General features: G+C 48.8%; 1 protein-coding gene across 1 annotated transcript; it reads left to right on the top strand.

Annotated features, from left to right (window-relative positions):
- Positions 1 to 5,833: 5,833 nt before the first annotated feature.
- LOC124651914 (asparagine synthetase [glutamine-hydrolyzing] 2-like) lies at positions 5,834 to 12,192 on the top strand. Its single transcript, XM_047190927.1, has 14 exons — positions 5,834 to 5,951; positions 7,094 to 7,232; positions 7,631 to 7,726; positions 7,877 to 8,018; positions 8,391 to 8,486; positions 8,647 to 8,741; positions 9,074 to 9,235; positions 10,394 to 10,474; positions 10,551 to 10,772; positions 10,892 to 11,026; positions 11,125 to 11,205; positions 11,293 to 11,379; positions 11,501 to 11,608; positions 11,713 to 12,192. Exons 1-14 carry the CDS (start codon positions 5,872 to 5,874, stop codon positions 11,953 to 11,955), a joined length of 1,767 nt encoding a protein of 588 aa, XP_047046883.1. The 5' UTR covers positions 5,834 to 5,871; the 3' UTR covers positions 11,956 to 12,192.
- Positions 12,193 to 12,266: the final 74 nt, after the last annotated feature.

Genomic DNA, 12,266 nt, shown 5'->3' with positions numbered 1-12,266 from the left:
TTCCTCTGCCTCTTCCTCCTCTAGCCGGCGTAGCAACTCCTCCGACGGACTGTCCGCCGACCTTGCCCGGATGGACATTGACTCCGGTAGCAATCATGAATCCGGTAGTTCTAGTGAGGGTTCCGGTATGGATTCCTCCAGTATCACCCGCGGGGCCTGGATGGGCTCCAACGTTACCAAATACGAGATCGACTGGCTTTACCGGTCTAGGAGGATTCCGGAAGGAGTAGCTCGCCGGCTTCCTCGCGACGAGATCGTCACGGCGCCCGAACCCGGTGAACGAGTTGTCTTTCTCGCTCACTTTGAGCGCGGCTTCGGCCTTCCAGTCTCTGATTTTTCCAGCGTTTCCTTGATTTTTATCAACTTCAACCTCACCATCTTCCTGGCAACGCCATCTTCTACCTCTCTTGCTATGCCACCTTCATGGAGGCTTATATCGGCATTCGTCCCACTCGCGAGACGTTTGCCCGCTTCTTTGCTCTTCGGATCAACTCCGTTCAGGGCAAGGAAATTCCTAAACCCAAACCTCCCGTACAATGCGGGTCTTGCATCATCGGCTCTCGTCAAGGGAGCCCTTTTTTCAAGTTCTCTGGTCTCGAGTCATGCCGGCTATGGCAAGGGACCTTCTTCTATGTGAAAAACACGGGCGCTGCGCAGACCTTATCGACCTGCCGCCCTTCAATCCGGCGCCACCCACGAGGGCCAACTCGGAGCTACAATCCGAAGGAGTCTCACATAGAGACCAACCGGATCATACGCTTCATGAGACAGCTCGATGAAGAGCACCGGCATCCGCTCGGATGACATTATCCGCGCGTTTATCTCTCGCCGGTGCTTCCTCTCCGGCGCCGCGTGCACAAGATGAGCGAGATGTACGGTCCCGGTGATCCTACAAAGATCACCTGGAATCGCTCTCGACAAGAAGGACATCGTCCTCAAGGCCGGGCGGATCCGCGGCTCGCCATGCCGCAAGACTGGGAATGGGGTCTTCGGCCTCTCAGTTCCACTAACCCCCCGACCCAAGAAGTAAGAAATTACGCAACTCGGGTCGGCTTACCGGTAACTTTGCATTGTGACTAACCCCCTTTTCTTTTTCTTTTGTTCTTTCAGGCCAAGGACCGTTTCCCGGCATCGAGTCCGATCGGCGAGGCCCTTGCCGGAAGCGCGGTTTAGACAAGTTTGACCCCGACCCCGTTATTCATTGGCGGGATCTGAAGATGGGCAGGACCCCAGCCTCGCGCCTCGGCAAGTCTCCGCCGGAACCCGCCGGTTCGTCTGACGACCTGACCTTGCTCGAGGTAGCTTCTCTATTTGATCTCTCATATTTTACCGTTATTGTTCCTCTGTAGATCTTCCCTCAGCCAACATCAAATCACAGGTCCATGAGCATGTCACCCCGCTGCAGGCCGCGGTTGGCCAGGAGTTTCTGGACAACCTCACCGTTGGGGGCAAGAAAAACAAGCCCCGGCGACGGATTCCGGGTCCAGCCAAGCCCCTCCTGCTAAACGCTTCCGGACCGAACCCTTTGCGGGGAAGCAAGTAGGCACGAGGCGCTACAAGGGCAAGCAGATGCCCACTTCCTCCGGGTAAGCCCCCATTCTTTTGCTTGTCTCGTTTTTGCCAAGTCTTTTCCGGCTGCTTTTTTCCAATTCTTTCTTTTTCTCTCTTTCAGCCCTGCGCTCAAGCTTGGGCCCAGGACTGAGGGCTCTGCCGGCTCCGCGAGGACCTCAACTCCTCCTCCTCACTCAAGCCCGACACCATCCGGTGCCGGCAACATCTCTCGCCTCGCCTCCGGGGCACCGCAAGTTCGGGGCGCGCGGCCCCTAAATCTCCCCGATCACCGCGCGGAGGAGGATCTTACCTCCCTCCCGAAACCCAAGACACCGGCGCCGGCAACATCGGCGCCGAAGAAGAAGCTGCCGGGCGGGCGGAACCTTTGGTTCCTCCCGTCCAGAAAGAAAAGAAGAAGAAGAAGAGTTCACGCTCTTCCCCTCCAAGGCCGTGCCGGAAACTTCCGTGCCGGCAACCTCTACATCAGCGCCAGAAGCTCCAATTCCTGAGCAGACTGACGCCACACCAACGCCGCCGCCGGAAACCCCCGTTCCTGAGGCGACCGGGGCCACACCAACACCTCCGCCGAGCCAAGGACCTCCCGCGACTACGCCGAGCGCCGCCGGCGGCCCCCAAGATCACTCAATTCCTTAAGCCGGGGCGTCTCGCGCGAAAGGCCGTGGACGGCAGCGCCTCAAGCGGCTCGCGGTCCCCAGTGCCGCACGTCGGGCTCGCCGCCGCTGCGGTCCCGGAGAAACCTTCCGGCCTTCTGGGCCGGATTGTTGAGCTCAAGCGCAAGGGTAAGGAGCTGGGGCATCTTCTCTCCTACGCCCAGAAATGGAACGAAGCGGACATCTCCGCCTCCACGAAGGGCTTGGGGAAGGACCGCCTTCCGGCGCCGGATCCAGCTGGGCCGCGGTCCACTGAAGAACACTTCATGCGGCTCAAGCGAGCCGTGAAGGAGTTCGACAGTGCATGGTACGACGCCACCAAGCAATGTCGTGGTAAGTTTCTCCAATCCTCTTGTAAGTTTCGCCGATGCCGGTTTGTTTCTTTCCGGATCTTGTCTATCCTCCCAGTCCTCGAGTTTCGTGTTGAGAGCGCGGCTCTTAGCGCGAAACTTAACTAGAACGCGCGAAACCGGCATAGCCAGTCCCCGAGTTTCGGGTTAAGATCTTTGCTCTTAGCGCGAAACTTAACTAGAAATGCGCAAAACCGGCATAGCCAGTCCCCGAGTTTCGGGTTAAGATCCTTGAAGAACAAGGAGCAATCATAACGGATCGGATCTACTAAACGATGATCAAGCGGGGTGCCGCCCTTACACCCAAGATAGGTGTAAGGGCGGCTAGATGTCTAAGGGTCGCACGACGATAGCATATGATACGATGAACAATGCTAACCCTAAAACACCTATGATAACTATGTTGCTCGCCATCAAAAAGGCTTCAGCACGAGCAACGCATGAACAACGAATAAACGTGTACTGCCTAGATCGCAAGATGCGATCTAGGCAACATGATGCTTACCCGGAAGAAACCCTCGAGACAAGGGAGTTGGCGATGCGCCTAGATTGGTTTGTGGTGAACGTGATTGTTGTTTATTTCATAAACCCTAGATACATATTTATAGTCCGCAGACTTTCTAACGTGGGAATAATCCCAACCGGGCACGAGCCCAAACTCTGTCTAATCGACACGTATCCTACTATATTACAGATACACGGGCAAACTAGCCCAAACTTTGTATACAAGGCCGATTCATGTATTCCTTCTTTGTATATTCTTCAAGCCCATCTTCAATCGTGGCCCACCTCTGATCCGGTCAAATTCTGGTGATAACAAGCTCAGCAACAATGGAGGAGAGAGAGAAGAGCTAAAAACGAGCTGGGGAAGAAGGGGCCTTTATATAGGTCTCCTCAAATCCAACCGTTAGGTGCAGTTTTGGCCTAAGCGGTACTACCGCTTTTGGGAAGCGGTACTACCGCTCTGAGTTCGAAATCCCCACTGAACTTGTCCACGTGGACACACAGCGGTACTACCGCTCGCGGTACCGCTCGAGGTACCGCTCGAGGTACCGCAATAGGGTCCAAACCTTACTGGACTCAAAGCGGTACCAGAGCGGTACCGAAGCGGTACTGCCGGAAGCGGTACTGCCGTAACTAGTTACGGTACTTGAGCGGTACCGTGGGCGGTACTACCGCTCTCAAGCGGTACTACCGCTCATGGTACCGCAGAGGTACCGTAACGAGTACTGTGGGACAAAATCGTGGGAAACCTCAGAGCGGTACCTCAGAGCGGTACCAGTAGGGGTAGCGGTACTACCGCTCCTGGTACCGGTAGTACCGCTATGGCTAAAACTGCTTTCCTCTTTTCCTCTCCTACCATGTTACCTCACGACACACACGCAAAACCAGAAAACCTAAGAACTACGCTTCGCGTCTTCCGATCATAATGTGTTCGGCGAGGGCACCGTACATCTTGCAAACCTATCAAAGACAATCTTTGTGCACGGTTAGAATTACTCGAGTGTTGTTATCAAACACACAAAACACGGGATATAGATCTTGCTCTTACACATGGTGGACACAAATATAAAATTTTGCAAAAAACTAAACCTAACTAGGCCGTGCATCGAAGGTTTCTCGTGTTCGTCTGCTAAGAAAGAACACTCGAGGGCACACCAGATCACCCAAGCCGGAAAATCCAGCGGGAGGATGGTGCCCTTGTTGGTTCTACCGATGAGGCGAACATCCGAAACTTCGTGCACGTATTCGCCGCGAAGAAACAACACTCTTCATCATCAGCCGTCCTCCTCGTCGGTGCTGTTGCCGTGGTAGTCCTGGCGGCAGCGCGTCTCGTCGAAGACCTTGACGCTCATGTCCCTATCGCCGAAGTAGGAGAACAGGAGGATGAAGCCGGCTTCAAGGCTGTGGTGCCGCGCGAACTTCTCCCAGCCGATGTTGAGGTACATCTTGCCGCGCACGTCGTAGATCACGTCGACGATCCACCGGTAGTAGCCGCACGCAGCCTCCCGCAGATGCATCGTGCGCGGGCGGTCGTCGCCGGCGACGTAGTCGGCGAAGGAGTCCGGCAGCCTCCGGATGCCGCGCGGGCCGCCCTTGAGGACGAGGACGAACTCGAACAAGCACGTCCGGCTCCACGTCCATCTCCGACGATGAAGCCGACGGCGTGGGAGGCGACGACGAGCGTTCAGCCTCGCCGCGGCCACGACCACGACCACGACCACGACCACGGCCGCGAGGTCGGCCTCCGCCTCTACCAGACATAGCGTCGAGTCTTGTTGAGATGGTGGCGGCTAGGGTTTGGGAGAGAGGCGCTAGGGTTTGTGTGTGAGGGGAACGATGAGAGGCCCTTTTATAGGCCGGAGGGAGGCGGAGGAGCGGTGGCGCTCATTAACGCCGGCACACAGAGCTAGGCGCGACGGGACGCGTCGCTGCGCCTCTGCGGAAACTGCACCGTCGCTGCGGGAACTGCACCGTCGCTGCAAAGCCAATAACTTCCGTCGCGAGGTAGGCGACGGTTAGGTTAAAATTTATTGTGCCGCTGACGGGTCGGCCCCGCCACTCCCCGCCTCGCTTTTCGGTGTGTCCGACGTCCCCGGAGCGTCCCCCGTGGGATGGGGACGAGCTCGGAGCGCGCCGGACAAAATTCGGATTTGGGGGACACGGCTGGAACGGGTTTTTGGTCCGGCGCGCCCCAATTTGCTTTGGGGGACGCTTTTGGGGACGCGGCTGGAGATGCTCTTAGGCCTGGCTAGGCTGCCGGATTCCCAAGTATATTTATATGAGATATTGTTAAAGAGAAGATTCATCAAAAGAACTCCTCGGTAGAGATGGACGGGCATCTTTCCACGGAGGATGTGTTACAAAAACATCTAGGTATCTAAGGTGCACACGTAAGACCTGATTTTCTTTTGAAACCATATCTACGGCAAAAGAAGATAGCTAACTCTACTTTGTGCATTGTTAACAGCAGCCCTTGATATTTATCCAACGGCTGTAGAGTGCGCTAGAAGCAGAACGGGCCCGTCCGAGCATTAGCAAAGCAGCAAGGAGTGCTCGGCCGGTAACCCCCTAGTGGCCTAGTCTAACCCCAAATCCGACGGCTGGCAGGCCACGAGCGCCCACCAAAGCCCTAAATATTCGGCTAAACCCATCGCCACCATCAGACGCGAGCCAGTTGTGCTGTGGATTCGGCCTACGCCTACCTACCCTGGGTCACGAGCAGGGCGGCGCGCTCCGGTCCAAGGAGAGAGACAGAGACCGGTGGTGCCAGCCGCCTCCCCGCCGGTCGCCACGCCATGTGCGGTATCCTCGCCGTCCTCGGCGTCGGCGACGTCTCCCTCGCCAAGCGCTCGCGCATCATCGAGCTCTCCCGCCGGTAACGCGCCCGCGCCATCCCTTATCTGCGCGTTTCCGTCCGTCCTGTCCCTTCGCCTCCGAGGGTTAGGAGATTTGGTGGGGTGGTGGATTTCTGTGGTCTGGAATAGGAGGACCCGAGATGTGGGGCAGCTCTGGGGAGATGGATGATATGTCGCCTTCGCTTTATTCTCCATTTTCAGTTATTTGACTTTTTGTTTGACTTGACTAGTGTGTACTACAGTAGTAAATATCCATGGGGAGGAGTTTGCGTCAGGTGAATCGATGTAGAAAACTCCACTCCTATATGCACTAGAAAATTCTTCTCGGATATGCTCATACATCATGATCTTCCAAATGAAGTGGTAGTTTGCTACTAACTTTTTCCTGTAGTCAAATGGTATGAACTGTGACCAAGTGTATACAAAATTTTCAACAAGTGTTAATACTGTATAGATATCATATGAAAATATATTTCATGATGTATCTAATGATATTGATTTGGTATTGCTAGTGATTTTTTCCACAAACTTTGTCAAACTCTACATTGTTCAACTTTGGGAAATTTTATAGCCCTCCTTTTCTGGAACAGAGGGTCAGAAGTTCCCGGGGGTGTTGGATTTGTGTGGTGTGGAATAGGACGAGGAGAGAGATGTGGGACAGCTTTGGAATTTGGACCTTGTCGCCTTCGCTTTATTTGCCACTTTCAGTTATTTGACCTATCGTTATTATTATTAATTATTAATTGTTTGACTTATATAGTGTGGAGATATTCATCAGGAGGAGTTTGCGTCTGATGAATCGATATGGAAAACTCCACTTTGTATCTGCACTTAAATTTTTTTTGGGAGAAATTCTTTAAGGATTTCCCAAAATATTAGAGAGACCTAGTTTGCTAGTATGTCTTATGGCTTAGTCGAGCTCTTCCATCTCTAGGAACCGCAGCATGGTCACGGTGTAACAGTTTTCAGGTTTTCAACTTAGATATTAGAGTGAATCGTCCACCACAAAGCTGCATTAGATTGAACTGGGATTAAAGTTGTTTCTGTACTGTGCTGACTACTATTTATGTGTGATGCTTGTTATTTGAATGTCCTTAGGCGAGACATGGTTCATTGTATGAGATCTATGCGCCTGCTGAACCGAGTCTACATTTTTCTGCAGGTTACGGCATAGAGGCCCTGACTGGAGTGGTTTGCACAGCTATGAGGATTGCTACCTTGCACACCAGCGGTTGGCTATCGTTGACCCCACGTCTGGAGACCAGCCATTATACAATGAGGACAAAACAGTTGTCGTGACGGTCTGTATCCAAAATTTCACTGTTTTCATCCATCTTTTTTTGTGCTTTCCATGATTCATTTCAATGTATAACACATGATTATGTCTCACTGTTCTGCTTACGGCAACTGGCATTTTTTTGTATATAATTTTGTCATTGGGTTCTGCTCAATGCGCCTTTTGAGGCACGACCTAAATCCAATGTATTTCTGTAACTAAACCAATTGGTAACTGGCACTTGTTTGTATGTAATTTTGCGATGGATTTTATTAATGTTGTCATCGAGCTCTGCTTAATGTGTCTTTTGAGGCATGCCCTTAATCCGCTGCATTTCCGTAACTAAACCAATTAGAGATATCGAGTATGCTCAGTTCTTGTATGCTTTAAAACCACATCTTGTCTGTTGGTTGACATTTCCAGGTGAACGGAGAGATCTATAATCATGAAGAACTGAAAGCCAAGCTGTCATCTCATAAATTTCAAACTGGTAGTGACTGTGAAGTTATTGCTCACCTAGTAAGTATCTACTCATATTTCTCTATGTTCAGTTTCTTTTGGAATCCTATTGTTTAACTTCTGCCAACACCTTTTGTTTCCATTTAAGCATCATCCTCCATTGCATACATTTTATGTGTTAACATTTCTACTTTTATATTGTTTTCACAGTATGAAGAATATGGGGAAGAATTTGTGGATATGCTGGATGGCATGTTCTCGTTTGTGCTTCTTGACACACGTGATAAAAGCTTCATCGCTGCCCGTGACGCTATCGGCATCTGTCCCTTATACATGGGCTGGGGTCTTGATGGTATGCAAAGAATCCATTCTTACAGCTATTTTTGCATTTGAACAAAATCATGAACATGAAGTTACCATTTTTCCTTCCAACTTTATCTTGGTCTGGACTTTTGGTATGGTTTGCTTGGTTATATCCATGTATCACGGGGAGGAGAAAAACTGGTTGTGTGTAGGTCCATTAGTTAAAATGTAGAGATGTTACTCCCTCTGTCTGGATATTATATATGTTACTAGTTACAAAATCACAATCATAAGAAGGTGCTGTAGATATGTATCACATGGTGTAGTGTTTGTATCTATCACAACTTGGCACAATTTTATGGATTTAAGTAGTTGCTACTAATCTGCTACACATTAATTTGTATGTTTTTTGTTATTCCAGGGTCAGTTTGGTTTTCTTCAGAGATGAAGGCATTGAGTGATGATTGCGAACGCTTCATATCGTTCCCTCCTGGACACTTATACTCAAGCAAAACAGGTTCGATTGTCTTATTGCATTTGTGCAAAATTGATGATCTCATGAGGCATTATACCAGAAATACATTTGCATACTCTGAAGGCGAAAATAGTACATCAATATGTTGCAAATATCCATCTGTTTTGCCTACTAATTTGTTTCCTAACATATGATCCTCTAGGTAGCCTAAGGAGGTGGTACAACCCCCCATGGTTTTCAGAAAGCATTCCCTCAGCCCCTTATGATCCTCTCCTCATCCGAGAGAGTTTTGAGAAGGTTGCGCCTTTCATTATGCCCTCTGTTACATTCTCGCACATTTTGATGCATAAGTATAAGTTTATTGTCTTTTCATATTCATGTTAATCTCTTCTTGATTTTGTTTCATGCTGATATGATGTATATTGTAGCACCCCGCAATGATGCCTTAGTGTGCTAATTTCTATATTAATATTTTAGATGGCATGCCTTTCAAAACCATGCTAATGGTGCTTAAGTATCTACAGGAGTGTAAATAAATTGTTGTGTTTGAGCATTTCACAGGCTAAGTGTTTTTAGTTTTTATGTACATCATCTACTACATTTTCTTAGATAAATTGCAAATTTTGCAGGCTGTTATTAAGAGGCTAATGACTGATGTGCCATTTGGTGTTCTGTTGTCTGGTGGACTTGACTCTTCTTTGGTTGCTTCTGTTGTTTCACGGCACTTGGCAGAAACAAAAGTTGCCAGGCAGTGGGGAAACAAACTGCACACCTTTTGCATTGGTTTGAAGGTACATTTCTCAATATTGATTACTATACCTGGGCATATCTCGGGCTGGGCCGGGCTTTGGGCTGGGCCAACAAAAGCCCAACACCTAAATGTTAGGCCCGAGCCCGGCCCGGCGAAATTCGGTGTAATCTAGGCCCGAGGCAAAGCCCAAGGCCCAGCCCGATGGCCTGAAAATTTCGTTTTTCCAATAAAATTTGGAGGAAAATGCTCCTGCTGTTGCATACTACAACAGAAAAAATCCGTACGAAATTATGGGAGAAAAAGAATCAAACATAGGGATGGATACATGCTAGTTTTATACATATCCATTTGAACTAACTAGGAAGTTGAGAGGTACATGGAGACAAGGGTGAGATCTAGATCTGCATACATACACGCATAAACAGACAACTAGTACTACTGTAGTAGAATAGACCAAACTAGGAGCATCTGATGCCTTGAGCCCTTGACGCTGCTTCAGTGCAAACACGCGGGATCCATTCCAACTTGAGAACAAGGCTTTGACCCAGACGAAAACCGCGAAGAAGTCTGCACAGCCACGAGCGGCCGGACGGCGGCATGTGCATACAGGCGGACGCCGACAGGCCTAGGTGCACCGGCGGCCACCGAGCACCACAAGGACACGCACATGAGGAAGATGTGTCGAGGGGAGGGTGGAGTTCGCGTCTCTTCCACGCTGCCGCCGGCTGTGAGCTGGGAGAGAGGGGATTTGTGTTAGCTAGGGTTGTGAGGAGGGGTCAAGGGGCAGCAGGATGTTTTTATATGGCGGCTGTAGGTTAGATTTGCGGGACAAAATCACACATCTGCACAGAATGTAGGTTGGTCGGGCCGGGCCGGGCCGTGCTAAATTCGGGCTGTAAATTGAGGCCTGAGCCCGGCCTGATTTTTGCTTCGGGCTGTAACCTGAGGCCCAGGCCCAGCACAATGTACAAGCTAGGCCTGGCCCGGGATTTTTGGGCTGGGCCGGCCCGTCGGGCAGGGCTGCCCATGCCCAGGTATAATTACTACTGTATCCTCATTGCTGAGGACAAGGCCATCTCTCAAAATTTAAGCTTTATCTTGCTGTTATGAGTATCTTCTACAAAAAAGAGAGATTTTCAATTGAGCGATGTAAGCAGACAATATGATAGAAGGCCTAACATGTTCCATATTTGTATAGGGTTCTCCTGATCTTAAAGCTGCTAAGGAAGTTGCTGACTACCTTGGCACAGTCCATCATGAATTACATTTCACAGTGCAGGTTCGTTATCTTTTGTTTTTTCTTTTGTATAGAGGAAGAAATATTTTGAAGTATTACTCATTTGACAAAATCCCAGGAGGGCATTGATGCGTTGGAAGAAGTTATTTACCATGTCGAGACATATGATGTAACAACAATTAGAGCAAGTACCCCAATGTTCTTAATGTCTCGTAAAATCAAATCTTTGGGTGTGAAGATGGTTCTTTCCGGAGAAGGTTCTGATGAAATATTTGGTGGTTACCTTTATTTCCATAAGGCACCAAACAAGAAAGAATTCCATGAGGAAACATGCCGGAAGGTAATTAAAGACAGCATTGCTCCTGGTTTATCTTTTAAGTTGTTGAGAACTTCAGATGGTGTATATGTACAGAATTGTGAGCTGATGAACTTATTAAAGTAGTTTTGGGTGACTTTTAGATAAAGGCTCTCCATTTATATGACTGCTTGAGAGCGAACAAATCAACATCTGCCTGGGGTCTTGAGGCTCGTGTTCCATTCCTTGACAAAAACTTCATCAATGTAGCAATGGACATGGATCCTGAATGTAAGATGGTATGTAGTTGCAACTGTTAATCTAACTCTAGCTTTATTTCATTTACTGTAACTGCCATTATCACTTTCTTATATTTATCATCTTACTATTTTTTTAGATAAGACGTGATCTTGGCCGGATTGAGAAATGGGTTCTCCGTAATGCATTTGATGATGAGGAGAAGCCCTATTTACCCAAGGTTCTTTGAATTGTGTTAAATTTGCTCTGTTACATGCACAAACTTGCTTCTATGCTCACTAAGGAAGATTTACTTTTGTGTGAACAGCATATTCTTTACAGGCAAAAGGAACAATTCAGCGATGGTGTTGGGTACAGTTGGATTGATGGACTGAAGGACCATGCTAATGAACATGTATACCATCTTCTCTTTGTCAAACTGTTCATAAATCCACAGCTGTTTATTTATTCGACTTACAATGGTTTTGTATCACCTTAATCCAATTAGAATTCACATTTCTTCTGTTCATGCTCAGGTGTCGGATTCCATGATGATGAATGCTAGCTTTGTTTACCCTGAAAACACACCTACAACCAAAGAAGCGTACTATTACAGGACAGTATTTGAGAAATTCTATCCCAAGGTCAGAAGCTGCAACCAGCATTTACTCATATCATGATATTCAGTTATTTCGTTGCGTCGAAAAAAATGCCTGCTCTCCATTTGATTAATATTTCAATTGTGCAGAATGCTGCTAGGCTAACGGTACCAGGAGGTCCCAGTGTGGCATGCAGCACTGCGAAAGCTGTTGAATGGGATGCTGCCTGGTCGAAACTCCTTGATCCGTCTGGTCGCGCTGCTCTTGGCGTGCATGATGCGGCCTATGAAGATACTCCAGAAAAGGCTCCTCCGTCGTCGGTGGATCCCATCACAGAAGATGTCTTCCGTCCAGCACATGTGGAAAGCCTAGTCCCAGCCGCTGCTGTTTAGATTTCCTGGGTGTCATAAAATGCTTTGAAAATACTGTTATTTGCTTCAACTCTAGCTTTATTTGCATCCTTTCCTTAGTTCCTTCAACCATGCAGTGCAGAAGTTGCTTTGTTTCATTCGTGCCTGGCGTCACGTTTTGATTCCATGTGTACTAAATTTGTTTGTCATGTACTGAGCATCCCGTTGTAAATATCTCACAGTTGCTGATATCCTGAGTTGCTCGATGTTTGGTTTGTAGCTGCGAAGGTTCATTCAATTCCAATGTTCATTTCAGGATTAGGTAATGTTTTCCAGATTACTAATGTTATAAG

This window comes from Lolium rigidum, chromosome 5, assembly GCF_022539505.1.
Source record: "Lolium rigidum isolate FL_2022 chromosome 5, APGP_CSIRO_Lrig_0.1, whole genome shotgun sequence".
In the NCBI taxonomy this organism is placed as follows: Eukaryota; Viridiplantae; Streptophyta; class Magnoliopsida; order Poales; family Poaceae; genus Lolium; species Lolium rigidum.
Note: the sequence above shows the minus strand (reverse complement) of the source record. Positions and strands in the feature narration are given on the sequence as shown.